We start from the raw sequence: 17603 nt of genomic DNA, 5'->3' as shown, positions 1-17603 counted from the left end.
TCGAAATTCAAGAAAGAAGAGGGAGTATTGCTTGTACTTACTTAAAATTTGAATGCAGGGAGTCACGATAGGTTGCTTCGTTGCTTGAATTGCGAATGAGCTGCTTTTGTTGCGTTTTCTTTGCGTAGAGGGTGTATACAATTCGCGAGGATTTCATTATATGGAGTGCTTTGATTTTTTTCCCCCGCGAATACTAGTGTATTCTATTCGCGAGCAAAAGTGGAAAATATCGTCGTATAAATATTAAATCGTTGCCTGGTGCCATGGTGAATTTTGTATGAAAGAGTTTACGTGGTTGAATGAAAAAATAAATAAACGAATAATGTAAAAATTAATCAACATTTTTTGTTTATTTGTAAAATTATCGGCAAAAGTAACGAATAATGAAACCATTATGAAGTAACAAATTAATTGGCTCGATAAGTAAGTTTAATAAATGAATTGCAACAATTGTAATTACTAGTAGTTATTAGTAATTATTGAGGTAATCAAGTATTCCAGGTAGAATCCGTGAGAATAGAAATGGATATAATAATTTCACAAATGTGATTTACTTAATTGGAAAATAATTCATATAATTTAGCAATTATCGCGAAACTACGGTGCATAATTAAGGGATTGATAATTAATACGATAAATATAACTGAAAATTCCAATTATAACAATTATACGAATCAATCTTTAGAAATATGAGAACCTATAAAATAAAATATAAAACGTATTAATCCATACATATCATAATATGAAATTCACATGATCAGAATTATTATATTGAAAATTTATTATAAATAAATAAAGTCGCTACAAAATTTAAAAGAATCCTTTCAACATCATTCTAAATAATTTTCTCTATTCTAAATAACAATATTTTCTTCTCTCTCTCTATATATATATATCAGCATTGTACTTTATATAACAAACGCAACAAAAGAACCCTTTGAAACGACTTTGTTTCAACTATTTCTTTCAAATCGCATTTCTCTTCACCCGAAAAGAGACAATCATCCATTACGTTTAATCCGAATGAAAACATCATCTTGATCGGAAGTTTACCCGATGCTTGAACAAAAAAACCGGAGAACAAAGAGAGAGCTGCAGTCGAACGTCGAATTAATCGAAGTTGCCGTGTCTAAAAAGTACAAGATATCGTGCACAGTTGTTATCGAACTGTCGATTCATGATCTCGTATACTTGAAGGAAAACAAGGCGAACAAACAAATCCGCTATTTCGTAGTTTCTATTCTCGATTCTTTTCTTCCTTTCTCTCTTCTCTGTCAATTAAACCTTTCGCGTTTTTCGCGTGCGTGTAAGAAGAGAAAAACGTTTCGACAAATGTACAGTGATTGCAAAAAGTATGACAGAAATCTACAATAATATATTTTCTTATATTTCAAAGATTTTGTTTGCATTTTTTAAATTAAATTAAATTAAATTAAATTAAAATAAATTGATCTCTCCAATTTCTTAAAAATGATTCATTAAGTCGAATTTAAAAAAATTATCATGATGCTTACGATACTTTTTGAAGCCACTGTACATACTCCAACACTGTTAAACGATTGTTAGGGCATTTTCGTGTCATATTTTTCCCTTTTTCATCTGGCGAACGTTCAAATAGTTTTTATCAGCATCGTGTCGGAAATGAACGGTCGGTAATTAAAAGTTAAACTTTTGGTGAAATCGTCGAATCTTTTTCACCAATGGCGAATACTCGTTCCAGTTCTTGCGATGGAAAGATTAAATTTTACCGAAATTTGTCGATAAGAGATGTAACGTTATGCGTAGAAGGGAAAATGAAGAAAGAGAAAGAAAGGATAATTGTAAAATATATTTTACACCTTGCTTTTGTTAATAAATCAGAGATACAGCGAATGTTTTCATGTCGTAAATCATCGTTAAATTCGATGCCTTGTATGAATTGTTGTACACTTGACAAAGTTAAATTGCTAATATTTTACCAGCTTTACTGTTTTTAACTCCTTTAATCAACTGTTCAGTTCATTCTACTGTCCAAGCTATAATTCTAACAAGGTAAGTTTTATTTATAAAAATATATATTTTTTTTAATTAAATTTTTAAAAGCTTTTAACTCATTAAAATTTTTAAGAAGTATAAATACATTTTTTTTAAATAACTGCAATTTAATTTTTATTAACTTAATTTGCAAAAAGGAAATATTTGAAATATTTCGCAATATTTAAAATAACAGAACATTCCTGATATTTCTGTATTAATTCTACAATGGTAAATTAATTCAATACTGTCTTATTTCCCTCAGATTTCAGATTTAATGAAGTTTAGAGAGAGTATATATTTGAAAAATTGAAATTAATCTTAATCAGAATAAATACTTGAATTACAAACCTAATATTTCTCTAAATAAATTCCATGTATCTCGTTGATTTGAATTTTTGTCATCGAAAATATACCTAAATACGAATTATTTATTATAAAAATGAATATACCTTCAATATCATAACTTATTTCTTTTATTTGAATTTTTGGAAACGAAAATATATCGAATCATTCGCATAAATAAAAAAAAAAAAAAACCTCCGAATTACACGCCACCCTTACGTATCCACGCGTACATATTGCACAATACAATATCCAGTATTGTGCAATACTTCCGTTCAAAATATCCTCTCCAATATCGTTACATGCAAATCTCCCTCGGAATACTTTCAACTTCCCCCGCAATACCAATTTCGTTCAACTTTCTTTTTTATTCAATTTTCGCGTTCATTCTGGTTCCGTGGCGTCGATGGTTCCTTCCCTGACTCCAAAATTAACTGCGTCGATACGCGAATTGCATTCGTAACAAGTAACTGCCGGCCGATCCGCCACTGCATTTTAATTACGCGTTATTATACGTCCAACTGGACCGATACAGTGATATATATATATATTTTCGAGGAAGATTGGTCACGAGACTTCTTGTTCACGAATTTCGAATTAACGTGCATTGATTTCGTATAATTTTCCGGGCGCAAGTTTGCGTAATTATTTGTTTAATCGTAATAGAATATGGGGTATATATATGGTTGTTTTGTAATTTAATGAAATTCGATTATGTGAAGGTTGTTATTGGTGAGAAAGAGAAGGGGTTGAAATTCATATTAACGATGGTGGATTTTTCAATTGAATTTTCTGCCATTGAAAATTAACGATCTTCCATTAATTATCGGGTTATTCGATTCAATTTGAAAGTAGAATAAAGGAAATTGTAACTTTAAATTAGGTTAGATAATTGAATTAATTTATCAAGGTGTGTAATTAACGTTAGAATTTAATTTTGAATGTACGAAGAACTATTCATATGGATATGATTATACGATTTCTTAAAATAAAATCTTTAAAATAATATTATCAATTGTATTAACATTGAAAGAAATTATTTGAAGATAATTTACACGGTTTTAAATAATCTTCCTTTCAAGATAAAAATAATATAGTAATTGAAATTTGTTGTTTCAAGAAATAAAAATGTTTTTTATTGCTTGATAACCAAAATTTGCAAATGTTAAAGGGAAAATACACTGATAATATTGTAATTATTAAATGTAAAAAATTAATCATAAGAAATATACATTAAACCAAACGATTTTACGGTAAAATAAAAAGGAAGTTTCCTGAAAATTAATCTTCGACGAACGAAAGTGGTTCGCGTGTAGAAGACGGTTTAAAATTAATTAACAAAAACCATTTTTGCATCCTCTTCGTCCAATTAATTTTAAATAACCGATTCGCCTATCAACTAATCTTATCGTACCAGAAATTCGTTAATTAGCTCGTTATAAAACCTTGCGTTAATACAAGATACTCGAGTTGCAAAATAAATCATGTGCCCTCGATAATAATTTTGATACGAATCACGTCTGGCACTTTAACACCCGTTAATTGATTAAAGGAGCCGGTCATCGAGACGAACAATTTTATTGTAAAACGAGAGAGAATTGGTGGCGTTAATTTTCTGAGAGTGGATCGTCATTGCAGACAAAAAAATTTTCACGTGATGGTTTCAAAATTATCCAGGGCTACGAATTCAGACCCCCCCGATCCAATTAATTTCGAATAATCTTCGAACTGATTCGGTTGAGAAGAGGAATTACAATAATTAGTAGAGAGACGTTAACGAGTCTGTGTTGATGGCGAATAGTCGACTGATAATATGGACTGAAACATGTATATTTTTCATGGTAATATTTATTATGAAACTTTGTTTTTTTTTTTCAATTTTTATTAAATTAATTGAATGGAACGAGAAATGAAATATGAATTTTACGAAACTTTTTATAAAAAAAAAAAAGGAATAACAGTATTGTTATCTTTGATACTTTGATGATAGCTTTTTTCCATATTTTTGAAGGATATTTTTCTTTATTCTTTTTTTTTTTTTTCTTTTTTCATTTTATATTACATTTATGGCAGTTATGAAGATTAATTTTGTAAAATAGTTAAAATATTCACTATCCATTTTACAGTTAGACATTTCATTTTGGTTGAAACGGTATTCAGAAAATATAATTTATCAAGTATAATTTACGACGCCAGAAAGCACGTAGCAATGTATATTATTATCACGTATAATTTTGTTGCAGAAAATATATTGCAAAATACGTGTTTGAAACTATTGCATTATATTAACATCACTACTAATGTTTTAAAATGAGAATTCATTAAACAGTACCCTCTGAAAATTTAAATTTTGAAACAATTAAAAGTGTTTGAACAATAGAACTTAAACTATTTTTTATTTTTCGTATAAAATGGATGAATAATGTATTAGTAATAGATTTTTTCGTAATAAAAATTAAATATATTTAATAAAGTTAAAAGTATTATACTTTTTCTATGCAAGAAAATCACAACACAGAATCAACGTGTATCCGTTTTAGAACGTTCTAAAAATATTACTTTTTAAATTTAATTCTTTTAAAATTGCAGTATAACATACATTCTCTTATCTTAATTAAACTAATTAAACTACACGTTTAGTAATAAGAAAAAAGAGCATTGAGGTGCAGTTACACTCCACTCGGTATTTAATTATCATCAGGATTACTTTGACATCGCGAAGATTAAGCAATCAATTTGAAATTTCAGAGCAAACGTTCTTCCTTCATAATATATTCGAAAATACATTGTTATTAATAGAATTAGAATAACACATTGTTCAAGATAAACTAACTAGGATGAAATAAATCCTCCATCTCATCAACTGTGAAGAAAGAAGCATATAGTAGCCAAGGTATCGAGCGTTGTCAAACACGAACATGCATAAATTTGCAATTCAGGCGTGTCCCTGTGAGACACGAACACGATCTCGTTAACAAGATAACATTAACTGAAAATCCAACCTCTTTTCTTTCCCATAAAACAATCTGATCGATTGCAAACGATAGAATTTCAAGGAATTCTTCGATGTATTCATCCTCTGTATGAGATAATCTTTTATCTCTCGAAGAATAGATTTATCTCTCCGAATAGAAGCAAGAAATTCCAGAGGATGATTCTTCTCGTTTCTTCCTTTACCAAGGTATGTCATTAAAGAAACAATAGAAGGCAGAAAGCAAGGAATGACAAAAAAAATTTGTCGATCGAAACATTTCGAATTATTTATTTCAATTTATTTATCAATTTCAATTTAAACTTCAAAATTTTACAATTAATATCCTGTGCCGATCGCATTCCTTATTTTCTTTCTTCATTCTTCAATCCAAATCGATAAATCTCTCGATCCTTTAATAAGAAACCACGCGTTTACATGTAATATAATAAAATATACCAACACTGTAACAATGCCAACAGAGTTTCGAAACTTGGGCACGGATCCACCGCGATGCATCAAGATGATGCATGCACGCACGTAATCCAAAATCGGCGAGAAGACGCATCAAGCTTTTCGAACCGGTATCACCGGCTGATCCTCTATCCTTCGGTTCACAGGCTAATAATAATGGAGGGGAAGTTTGCGCAAAGAAGCCGGCACGTAGCGGAAAGCTTCCTTCGGTCGGTGGATATTACGTGGACCGACGACGATACAGTTATTCGCGGGCTTCGGCGGCGTTGGTGGGCTCAGCGTAGATTTGTAGCCTGCAACGAGCACGTTCATCCCCTAAGTCTAACGTCTACTTTGCCCTGTTATATATGGCCAGTCTCCCGCTATATACACTTATCGCGCGCATACGTTGGCCACCCTCAAATCCCATCGTGCTTTTTGAACGTGAAATATGGAAGGCTCGCGTCGAGGGGTGCGCCTCTTCGAGGATCTCTCTTTGCGAGGAAAATGCAGTCTTCCCTCTCCCTTTATCTTCCGTTCTGTACGTGCGCGTAAGTGTGTGTGTGTGTGCGCAAAGAGCTTCTCGCGGGTTTCCACGACACGACGAGAAAATTGGTCAGCTGACGTGAATAGTTCGCAAATCTTGTTGTGTCAGTGAACTTTTTAATGTGAACGAATTAGTTTGATTTTCGGGTTTTTGCAAATTGTTTTTAGTTTTTAGTTTGATTGTTAAATTTTTATTAATATTCGATGTTAAGTTTATATTAATTTTTGTGAAATTTTTTTATATTTAATGAAGATGATTGTGCATATTAAAAAGAGTGATTAATTACGTTACATTTTTTTTCTTTTTTATTGTTGTATATAATATTGTGTTGTGTAATATTGTACATAAAATTAATATGATTAAAGTGTTTCTTTTTAACAATACAAGATAATGTGTTGTAATTGATTTATTACCTTTCAACTTTCTTTTCAGTACTCATAGTTCAAAGTTTATTTATCGATATCCTTAATTTTTCCCAATGATTCTCTTTTGTTTTAATATTGTTAATTTAAAGATAGAAATTCTGTTTTCTGTTTATTATTATCGTCGATGAACTTGATAATAATAATAAACTTGTGGACAGCCTGATGATACAAAAGTCGATATTACAATTTATCGTATATATGGGTATTTTCATGTTGCAAAATGATTCATCGATATGGCGTCGCGTATTGAATGTTGATGAGTATATTTCCATATTACAAATTGTATTCTCTTGTCTGAACTCGTGATGCACAAAAATGATGATCGACAGAATATGGGAAAAATAAAGTTCTCGATATCGAGATAGAGGCGATTGGACAGCGAACAAATTCGTAAAGAATAGAGAAAGTGAAATTTCGAGATTTTCATAAATGAAATTTGCACAAATGATATAAACGAAATCCAAAAAAAAATTAATTTATTTCATTCTACTTTATTAAATTGTTATAAATTTCCAAACTTTGAACTATGATTTATTATTATACAAGTTTAAATTTATTATTTATTATATATAAATAATTTACAAGCAATTTTCGAAATTCGATGCCCTGCACAAGTTGTCTGATAAAAAAATAAAAATAATAATATCTATTTATAGATATTGTACAATAAAAATTAATTTAATAATAATCTTGTCGATAATTTCTGCTATATCTTTTAAACTATTGGTTTTTCGATATAAGTGTGTTAATACTTTTTTATAGGAAATTTATGCTCCATCGATTGGTGCTCTAAAAAATACATGTTATCAGTCAAAAAAATAGAGTTGTGCTTGAAAAGCTCTTTATTGGTCAACCTACTAAAAAAATGAGAACGTCAGATTATAGCCCTTTCGAAACCATTCAACTTTTATTTGAAACATTTTTTAATATTCTGAATAATAAGCGAGATATTCAACAAAAAGTATTAATGTCCAAATTCCGGCGATCGAAGAAAAATTTCTGTCCGAAAACTCGATTTTGTATTAGGAGAACATGATATGACAGGAGGTCGACCTCCTAAAAATTTTTAATTTTTGCTATATCTTTTAAACTATTGGTTTTCGATATAAGTGTGTTAATACTTTTTTATAGGAAATTTTATGCTCCATCGATTGGTGCTCTAAAAATACATGTTATCAGTCAAAAAATAGAGTTGTGCTTGAAAAGCTTTTATTGGTCAACCTACTAAAAAAATGAGAACGTCAGATTATAGCCCTTTCGAAACCATTCAACTTTTATTGAAACATTTTTTAATATTCTGAATAATAAGCGAGATATTTAACAAAAAGTATTAATGTCCAAATTCCGGCGATCGAAGAAAAATTTTTGTCCGAAAACTCGATTTTGTATTAGGAGAACATGATATGACAGGAGGTCGACCTCCTAAAAATTTTTAATTTTTGCTATATCTCTTAAACTATTGGTTTTTCGATATAAGTGTGTTAATACTTTTTTATAGGAAATTTTATGCTCCATCGATTGGTGCTCTAAAAAATACATGTTATCAGTCAAAAAAATAGAGTTGTGCTTGAAAAGCTGTTTATTGGTCAACCTACTAAAAAAATGAGAACGTCAGATTATAGCCCTTTCGAAACCATTCAACTTTTATTTGAAACATTTTTTAATATTCTGAATAATAAGCGAGATATTTAACAAAAAGTATTAATGTCCAAATTCCGGCGATCGAAGAAAAATTTTTGTCCGAAAACTCGATTTTGTATTAGGAGAACATGATATGACAGGAGGTCGACCTCCTAAAAATTTTTAATTTTTGCTATATCTTTTAAACTATTGGTTTTTCGATATAAGTGTGTTAATACTTTTTTATAGGAAATTTTATGCTCCATCGATTGGTGCTCTAAAAAATACATGTTATCAGTCAAAAAAATAGAGTTGTGCTTGAAAAGCTGTTTATTGGTCAACCTACTAAAAAAATGAGAACGTCAGATTATAGCCCTTTCGAAACCATTCAACTTTTATTTGAAACATTTTTTAATATTCTGAATAATAAGCGAGATATTTAACAAAAAGTATTAATGTCCAAATTCCGGCGATCGAAGAAAAATTTTTGTCCGAAAACTCGATTTTGTATTAGGAGAACATGATATGACAGGAGGTCGACCTCCTAAAAATTTTTAATTTTTGCTATATCTTTTAAACTATTGGTTTTTCGATATAAGTGTGTTAATACTTTTTTATAGGAAATTTTATGCTCCATCGATTGGTGCTCTAAAAAATACATGTTATCAGTCAAAAAATAGAGTTGTGCTTGAAAAGCTGTTTATTGGTCAACCTACTAAAAAAATGAGAACGTCAGATTATAGCCCTTTCGAAACCATTCAACTTTTATTTGAAACATTTTTTAATATTCTGAATAATAAGCGAGATATTTAACAAAAAGTATTAATGTCCAAATTCCGGCGATCGAAGAAAAATTTTTGTCCGAAAACTCGATTTTGTATTAGGAGAACATGATATGACAGGAGGTCGACCTCCTAAAAATTTTTAATTTTTGCTATATCTTTTAAACTATTGGTTTTTCGATATAAGTGTGTTAATACTTTTTTATAGGAAATTTTATGCTCCATCGATTGGTGCTCTAAAAAATACATGTTATCAGTCAAAAAAATAGAGTTGTGCTTGAAAAGCTGTTTATTGGTCAACCTACTAAAAAAATGAGAACGTCAGATTATAGCCCTTTCGAAACCATTCAACTTTTATTTGAAACATTTTTTAATATTCTGAATAATAAGCGAGATATTAACAAAAAGTTTAATGTCCAAATTCCGGCGATCGAAGAAAAATTTTGTCCGAAAACTCGATTTTGTATTAGGAGAACATGATATGACAGGAGGTCGACCTCCTAAAAATTTTTAATTTTTGCTATATCTTTAAACTATTGGTTTTTCGATATAAGTGTGTTAATACTTTTTTATAGGAAATTTTATGCTCCATCGATTGGTGCTCTAAAAAATACATGTTATCAGTCCAAAAAATAGAGTTGTGCTTGAAAAGCTCTTTATTGGTCAACCTACTAAAAAAATGAGAACGTCAGATTATAGCCCTTTCGAAACCATTCAACTTTTATTTGAAACATTTTTTAATATTCTGAATAATAAGCGAGATATTTAACAAAAAGTATTAATGTCCAAATTCCGGCGATCGAAGAAAAATTTTTGTCCGAAAACTCGATTTTGTATTAGGAGAACATGATATGACAGGAGGTCGACCTCCTAAAAATTTTTAATTTTTGCTATATCTCTTTTTATAGGAAATTTTATGCTCCATCGATTGGTGCTCTAAAAAATACATGTTATCAGTCAAAAAATAGAGTTGTGCTTGAAAAGCTGTTTATTGGTCAACCTACTAAAAAAATGAGAACGTCAGATTATAGCCCTTTCGAAACCATTCAACTTTTATTTGAAACATTTTTTAATATTCTGAATAATAAGCGAGATATTAACAAAAAGTATTAATGTCCAAATTCCGGCGATCGAAGAAAAATTTCTGTCCGAAAACTCGATTTTGTATTAGGAGAACATGATATGACAGGAGGTCGACCTCCTAAAAATTTTTAATTTTTGCTATATCTTTTAAACTATTGGTTTTTCGATATAAGTGTGTTAATACTTTTTTATAGGAAATTTTATGCTCCATCGATTGGTGCTCTAAAAAATACATGTTATCAGTCAAAAAAATAGAGTTGTGCTTGAAAAGCTGTTTATTGGTCAACCTACTAAAAAAATGAGAACGTCAGATTATAGCCCTTTCGAAACCATTCAACTTTTATTTGAAACATTTTTTAATATTCTGAATAATAAGCGAGATATTTAACAAAAAGTATTAATGTCCAAATTCCGGCGATCGAAGAAAAATTTTTGTCCGAAAACTCGATTTTATTAGGAGAACATGATATGACAGGAGGTCGACCTCCTAAAAATTTTTAATTTTTGCTATATCTTTTAAACTATTGGTTTTTCGATATAAGTGTGTTAATACTTTTTTATAGGAAATTTATGCTCCATCGATTGGTGCTCTAAAAAATACATGTTATCAGTCAAAAAAATAGAGTTGTGCTTGAAAAACTCTTTATTGGTCAACCTACTAAAAAAATGAGAACGTCAGATTATAGCCCTTTCGAAACCATTCAATTTTTATTTGAAACATTTTTTAATGTTCTGAATAATAAGCGAGATATTTAACAAAAAACGTTTTTATTTGAAAATTCCTCTTTGGAGGAAAAATTTTTTTTCAGAAATTCGATTTTGTATTAGGAGAACATGATATGAGAGGTGATTAATCGAAAAATGTTTCCAAGAAATGACGTCATATTCTCGGAATCTCTACAATTCTTGGAAATGACGTTGATTTCTCGGAATCTCTGTTCTTTTTGGTACTGACGTCTAATTCTTGGAAATTTCCATTTTTGCGGACAATAGACCAAAACTTTTAGCTATAAACTCGATTTTGTATGACGAGAATATAATTTAAAGGAAATTTTTATACATTTTTGTACATTTAGCGTTCTCCTGCATATTTTTTACCACTTTTTTTAGCGTTGGTATTTTTTTAGAGCTGTGAAAGATTTCTTTTCATAATTTATATAAATTTAAATATTCACTTGTTATTCAGTGCGTTTTTTTATCATTTTTTTAATCTTTAAAATATTTAAACACCTTTGTTTTTTTTATTCGAAATACCTCGATTGTTTTTTATGACCGATTGCATAATACATTAGTGATCCCTCCTGCTGATATTTATTTTTTTACAGATTGAAGCATTTATAGTTTCGCAAACATGAATATTGTTTCTTTAAATGGAACTATTATATTTTTTAACACATCAATTGATATCGACCAATATTTATATCTTTTAAAATTTGTATTTAAAAAGATGTCTTTATGCTTATGCCCTTGTAATAATTAAAGGTACGATCTATACAATAGAAGTGAAACATTCAAGACTAACTAAATATTTTATACGTATACCCTCCATCCTCCATCCCCATCCTAATCATCCCTATATCGAAGCAGCACATCTCTTCGATTGGCATACCCGTATCTTGTATTACACTACTCCTCCTACTCTCTCCCTCCTCCCTCTAATCCCAACAGCGAAAATGAATACTAATTGTGAGTACACGAGTCCCAGGTGAATTTCGCTACTCTTTAATTGCCAGGCTCGAAGCCAGCGCCAATTCCTCCGCTTTCGAGCACACACAGCTCGAATAATCCCCGTTCCAAAGCCGGGGGTGTTGCGATCGTTGAACCGTGGGCAGAGACAATGCAACGGTGATTAGGCACAGCCGCGAGCAGGGTGGTGGCTCGTTTCGCGAACGATTTCCGGCCGCGGAGCGCGCGCCACGTTGAAAATGAAGTGGAAGGCGCCTTTAGCGGATTTCGTTTCAGCTGTAGCTCACCCGGTGCTCGTTTAACCGGTGTAAAATGCCGGCGGGATGGGGGGGGAGGGGAAAGGTGTGAGGGGGTGGATTTGACTACGACTGACAGGGACACGTTTTATGCATGTTTCAGAGGGGCAGCTGTACGCGGCGACGGTGGCCGATTTCTCTGGTGGCGAGCCGCTGATTCACAGGGACAAGATCCGCACCGAGCGCTCGGATTTAAACCAGCTGAACGGTAATGGAACTCGAGTAAATTGCATTAGAATATTCGTGCACGAGACGCGTACAACGGTGGAATTTTATCGTGCTCGGGATTTTACCGCGTTTCTAAATTTCAATTAGCCGCGGATTCGATTTGTTCGAGCTGGAGGAGAGGATTGGAAAGAGGGTTGTAGAAAGGCTTTGTATCACGATATTGTACAATCGTAGGAGCGTGAAATTTTTTTGAAAGGATGGTTGGAAGGAAGATGATGGGAAAGAATTTGAGGTATTCATTCTTTTTTTTTTTTTTTCACTTTTAATTTTATGCATTTGACGCGACAGTTTTGAGCGAGTAGTTTATCGAAAAATCTTTCTAGAATAGTAACATTGCTGTTCATTATTGATTTTTTAATTAAATTGGAATACACGTATTCCAATGATTATTATAGATGAATTCATTCTATATAGTGAAATTAAGACTATTCAATATTCGTTTATTCTTTGATTTAATATAATTCTACGTGGCCAAACTCTAAATTATTACAACAATTCCGACAACACCGCGCAAATTATTAAAAATACCAGTTAAAGGATCGTAACCTTGTCGTTCAATTAATAAACGAGCCAAAATAACCACAATCTAGATGTACGGAACAGCAATCCATTTTGATTCTAAAATATTGATAGGGAACGCGTAACCATAATATTGATTTTCATGCTAGAAAATGATTTTTCCACCAGCTATTTATATCCAAATTGCCGTTCGGTGAATTGAAATATTCGATATTTATTTAATCGACATTTTAACGGCTATGTTTGGAAAACCGATCGAAAACGTGTGTGTACACGCAACAATTTCCACGCCACATTCGAATCTCTCCCTATCGTGCGTCACATCCGTGTGTAAAATTTTACGACATCGTCGCACGTGAAAAATTATCGCCATTTTATTTGTTTTACAATTATTTGTTTTGTGTATAATGGACGGATACTAAAAATAAATGTAAGAAGATTTTGTATAAATTACACGCTTTAATTTGCATTTGCTCTTCGTTCTTTTTTTCCTCTCTTTTTTTTTTTTTATTATCGTTTTTTTATTGCCGTTTATCCCGCTATTCTTTCTCCGATAAATTTCCAAATATTATTTATCGGCTGATCGCGAGTTGGCTGACGCCGGTTTTTTGTATAAATTGCATAATCCGTTTAATGCTTGCGGAATTTTTGATCGATCGCAATTTCAACGGGGGGAAGTGTAGGCGATCTCCCGTTGGCAATTTATCATACTGGCCGCTCTTTCGAAATTACCAAGTTATTGGAAGATCCATCTATAGCCCCGAAACGAACGGATAATTTCGTTTGCGTCGTAAAATACGTGGAAAACGAACGGGAGATATAATTAGAAATAGGAGAAGGAGAAATGTTGGAGGAAAGTATATTATAAGATTGTCTCGAAAGTTCTTTTCAATTTCTTTTTTTTTTTTTTCTCCCCTATCTCCAGATCTCTCTCGTTTTTCTAGAATTTTTATTCTTATCCTTTAGATTAGCGATGGAGATGGATTGGATTCTCATTGTTGGAATGTATGCTGGTGGTAGAATCCTTTCAAAATGATTGATTCGTAATATATTTAATCAATGACGTTCGAAGAATATTCGATTTCGTTTATGAAAAATTATCATAATTGATTATTTAATTAACTTGTTAATATTATTGAAATTTTGTAAGAAAAGAAACTGATGAATCAATAAAAAAAAACAAAAAGAAAAGAACTTTGAAACAATTTAATAATTTTAGAGAAATAAAGAACAAATAGAGAATTTAAATTAGGGAAGTGATTTTTTTTGTAACAGATTCAAACTTTATTATTTCAGGTCCGAACTTCGTCAGCTCGTTTGCATACGAAGATTATGTCTTTTTCTTTTATCGAGAAACAGCTGTCGAGTACATGAATTGCGGCAAGGTAAGGTTTGATTAGAAGTATATTATATTATATTTACAATAAGAATTTTATCGAATCCTCCTCATTACCAAAACTTATTTTATCATAAAATATTGTTTCACTTTTATTAAATTTAAATTATTTTTACTTGTATTCCTAGTTAACAATATTACAAAATAGCAGTAATATTTTGATCGTTATTTTAAAGATTTCCTAGTATTAAAACATTAATAAAAGTTTTGAAGAAAGAATTTTAAACGTTCATCAATAGAACTTAAAAAATTCTCTCAACTCTCTTAAACACTTCAAGATTTCTTGAATAAATTATCTCACAAAAACAAAATATCTATCAATATATAATCATATAATCTTTAAATTAACGATTATCAACAAATAATCTTATCTTTTAAATAATCAACAGAAACGCAATTACATTATTCTATCACACAACCCACAACCTATTTTCCCAATCCATTCTCCTCAAATTTTCACGCGCCAAGTCTTTTCCCAACCCTTAACCTCTCCTCTCTCTCCCTAACCTCGCAAAGTAACCGAGCATAATAGCTCGTGCGCAGGTTGGAGGAGCAAGACGACGGTCCCGTCATCAAAGGGCAGAAAAATATCGAAGGATTGTTCGAAAGGTTCGTGCACATTTGTGTTTTAGGCGGTGTACTCGCGGGTAGGTAGAGTGTGCCAGCACGACAAGGGCGGACCTCATGCGTTCAACGACAGATGGACGAGCTTCCTGAAAGCAAGGCTCAACTGTTCCGTGCCCGGCGAATACCCTTTCTATTTCAATGAAATACGTGAGTACGCCTGTGTACATGTGTACACATATCGTGTGTGTGTATACATATATATATATACAACCATAAGTTCGCCACGCTATGACGTTTGCCGAGAACCCTCGTCGAGTGCACTCTCCGAACCCTGTGTACTGGACAGAGGGGTTGGCCTGACCCGATGCACACTAACCTTGCAGACTTATCGAGTAGGATTGGGCCAATTTTGCGAACAAACTGGACCGAGAAATTTATCGTTTATCCCGTGAATTTTTATTTTTATCTACTCTATTTGATAGAGGGATGGGAAAGTATATTTTTTGATTTAGTTTTTTAAGAAAAATTGAAATATTTATATATATTTTTTCAAAGATTTCTCGTGAGATGATAGAATTCTAAATAAATATTTCGTTTGTGGTGGTATGGATTCAAATTTTAGATTAATAAAATTGGAAATAATTAGAATGGAGTTATTTTCAAAAGATATGTTTCATATATGTTTGAGGTATTTTTTTTTGAATTGAATTAATAAATACGAAAGGAAGAGAATATTTAAAATGAGAATAATGGAAGCAGATATATTATAATTAATCGACGATTAAATTGTGAGAAGAAAAATTGTGGAGTTAATTAGTAAAACGTCTAAAATTAAATTTCGTTGAAGAAGGACTCAACGTTTCTGCCTCAGGGGTACAGTAGTTACGAAGAATGGTCTTCGTAACTGGAAAGGTTTAGCAATGTAATCTCTAAATAGAGATCAAATTTTGGCTAAAAGCAAGGCGAATGTGTGCATAGGCTAATTGGGCTGGAGTCCAAGCTCCAAATTGTCTAACAACTCTCAAGGATCATGCTCTCCAATTTTGTATCCCTTGTACACGATTCACGTATAATGCAACTTGATTTTAGAAGTTTCATTATGTTTCTGTTATTCACCTCTGTTACGAGAAAAATAAGCTAACTCGAAAATTTCATTGTTTCGCATTCCAAATGATACATCGTGTACAATATAATCTATTAAATCTCTAAAAGAGGGAATCGCTCTTTTATTCGATATAACCAAAATTTTACTAAACTCTCTTCGATATTAAATTCGATATTAAAAATATTTATTAAGATAAACGTTTCAGATATGTATAATATACGATCGATTAATTTTTTAACAATTAAAAAGAAAACGCGATTAAATTATTTCATTTTTAAGACAAAATTTATTATAAATTATTGCAATGATCCTTTTTCAAAATTTGAGAAATTCAAGTTATCTTGTATTATATTGAAAAAAGAAATTATTTGAAAATTATAAAATTATAAAGAATGATAAGAAACAATAGTTAATCAGATTTATTCTGTTATTTATAAATTTATTTATTATTTCCTCCATTTTCTTCGATAATCTGTCCGAAAGAAAAATATTCGACAATCAAATCTCTACAAATCCCAATACGAAAGGAAAAAAAATTAAAACGTACGTTACAATTATTCGATAACGTTCAGGAACTACTTTCACGAGAAGCTCTTGAAACGATACTCGATTCATAAACCAAGTAAAATCTCAATCCCCCTGCCAACTTCATAAAATCCCAACTCGTTTATTCTTCATTCCAACGTCAATACGTCTGAGTAATTGCCAGCCGGTAATTTCGAGAAATGCAACGTAAATTGGCGAAAAGAAGAAAAGGAAAATAAAGAGCGAGCAAGCCAACCCTCTCCCCCGGTTATAAATATCCTCCAAGATAAGACGCCTTCGATATTCCTTACGGGGGCTTACCAGAAATCCATTCGGCTTGATCTCTCTTTCTCTCTATCTGGCTGTGTATCAACGGACGCGCTCGTGTAATTCTTCTTCTGGAGCACGTTTTATCCGCGCCGATCGTTTCGAACGCCACCCTTAAAAAGAAAGAGAATAAGTGAGTGAGAGAGAAAGAGAGAGAGAAAGTACACAACGATCGCGGTGCGCAATTATGACTTAACGATAAGGTGACGAGCAAATGGATTTGATTTCCTTACTCGGCCCACCAACCGCGTCCAACTCGGTTCAATTTCCATTATGTTCGTCCCACCCCCTTTTCGCTCTTTTCTTCGTCTTCGTTTCTGCTCAGCGATTTTCCATTGCTGACCCACCGATTTCCTACACCGGCCAAACTAGTTTTCCTTATCACCGCCACTTATTACATTATCATTCCTTCGTCCCGCGTTTTATAGGGCTCCTCGGCCACCCCTAATATCTTTCTGCTGCGTCACGCGAATAACAATTGAACGATTTTTCTTCGGCTTCGATTACGCTCGGCCAAAATCTCATTTTCGTTACGACGGTGGTAGTGGTGGTGGTGGTGGTGGTGATGATGGTGGAGGTGGGGTTGATTCCGTTTTGCTCTTATCGTTAAGGGAGGATAGAATGTATCTGTAAAGGGAGTTTGCCGTGCGGGGAGATTGTTTGGCAAAAAAGGCGATCGATTTAAATGAGAATTTCTCTCAGGGATCGATACATT

General features: G+C 32.0%; 1 protein-coding gene across 4 annotated transcripts in view; it reads left to right on the top strand.

Moving 5' to 3' along the window:
• Positions 1 to 17603, top strand: part of LOC724736 (semaphorin-1A) — a 404583-nt gene that overhangs the window by 351144 nt on the left and 35836 nt on the right. For all 4 annotated transcript variants that reach the window (XM_026439024.1, XM_016910718.2, XM_006559124.3 and 1 more), the window contains 3 exons: positions 12325 to 12429; positions 14265 to 14353; positions 14997 to 15138. In XM_026439024.1, the coding sequence (XP_026294809.1) occupies positions 12325 to 12429; positions 14265 to 14353; positions 14997 to 15138 (336 nt within the window). The remainder of the gene's footprint in view (positions 1 to 12324; positions 12430 to 14264; positions 14354 to 14996; positions 15139 to 17603) is intronic.

Source organism: Apis mellifera, linkage group LG2, assembly GCF_003254395.2.
Source record: "Apis mellifera strain DH4 linkage group LG2, Amel_HAv3.1, whole genome shotgun sequence".
NCBI classification, from domain to species: Eukaryota; Metazoa; Arthropoda; class Insecta; order Hymenoptera; family Apidae; genus Apis; species Apis mellifera.
The sequence above is the reverse complement of the archived record's forward strand: the minus strand, read 5'-3'. Positions and strand labels throughout refer to the sequence as shown.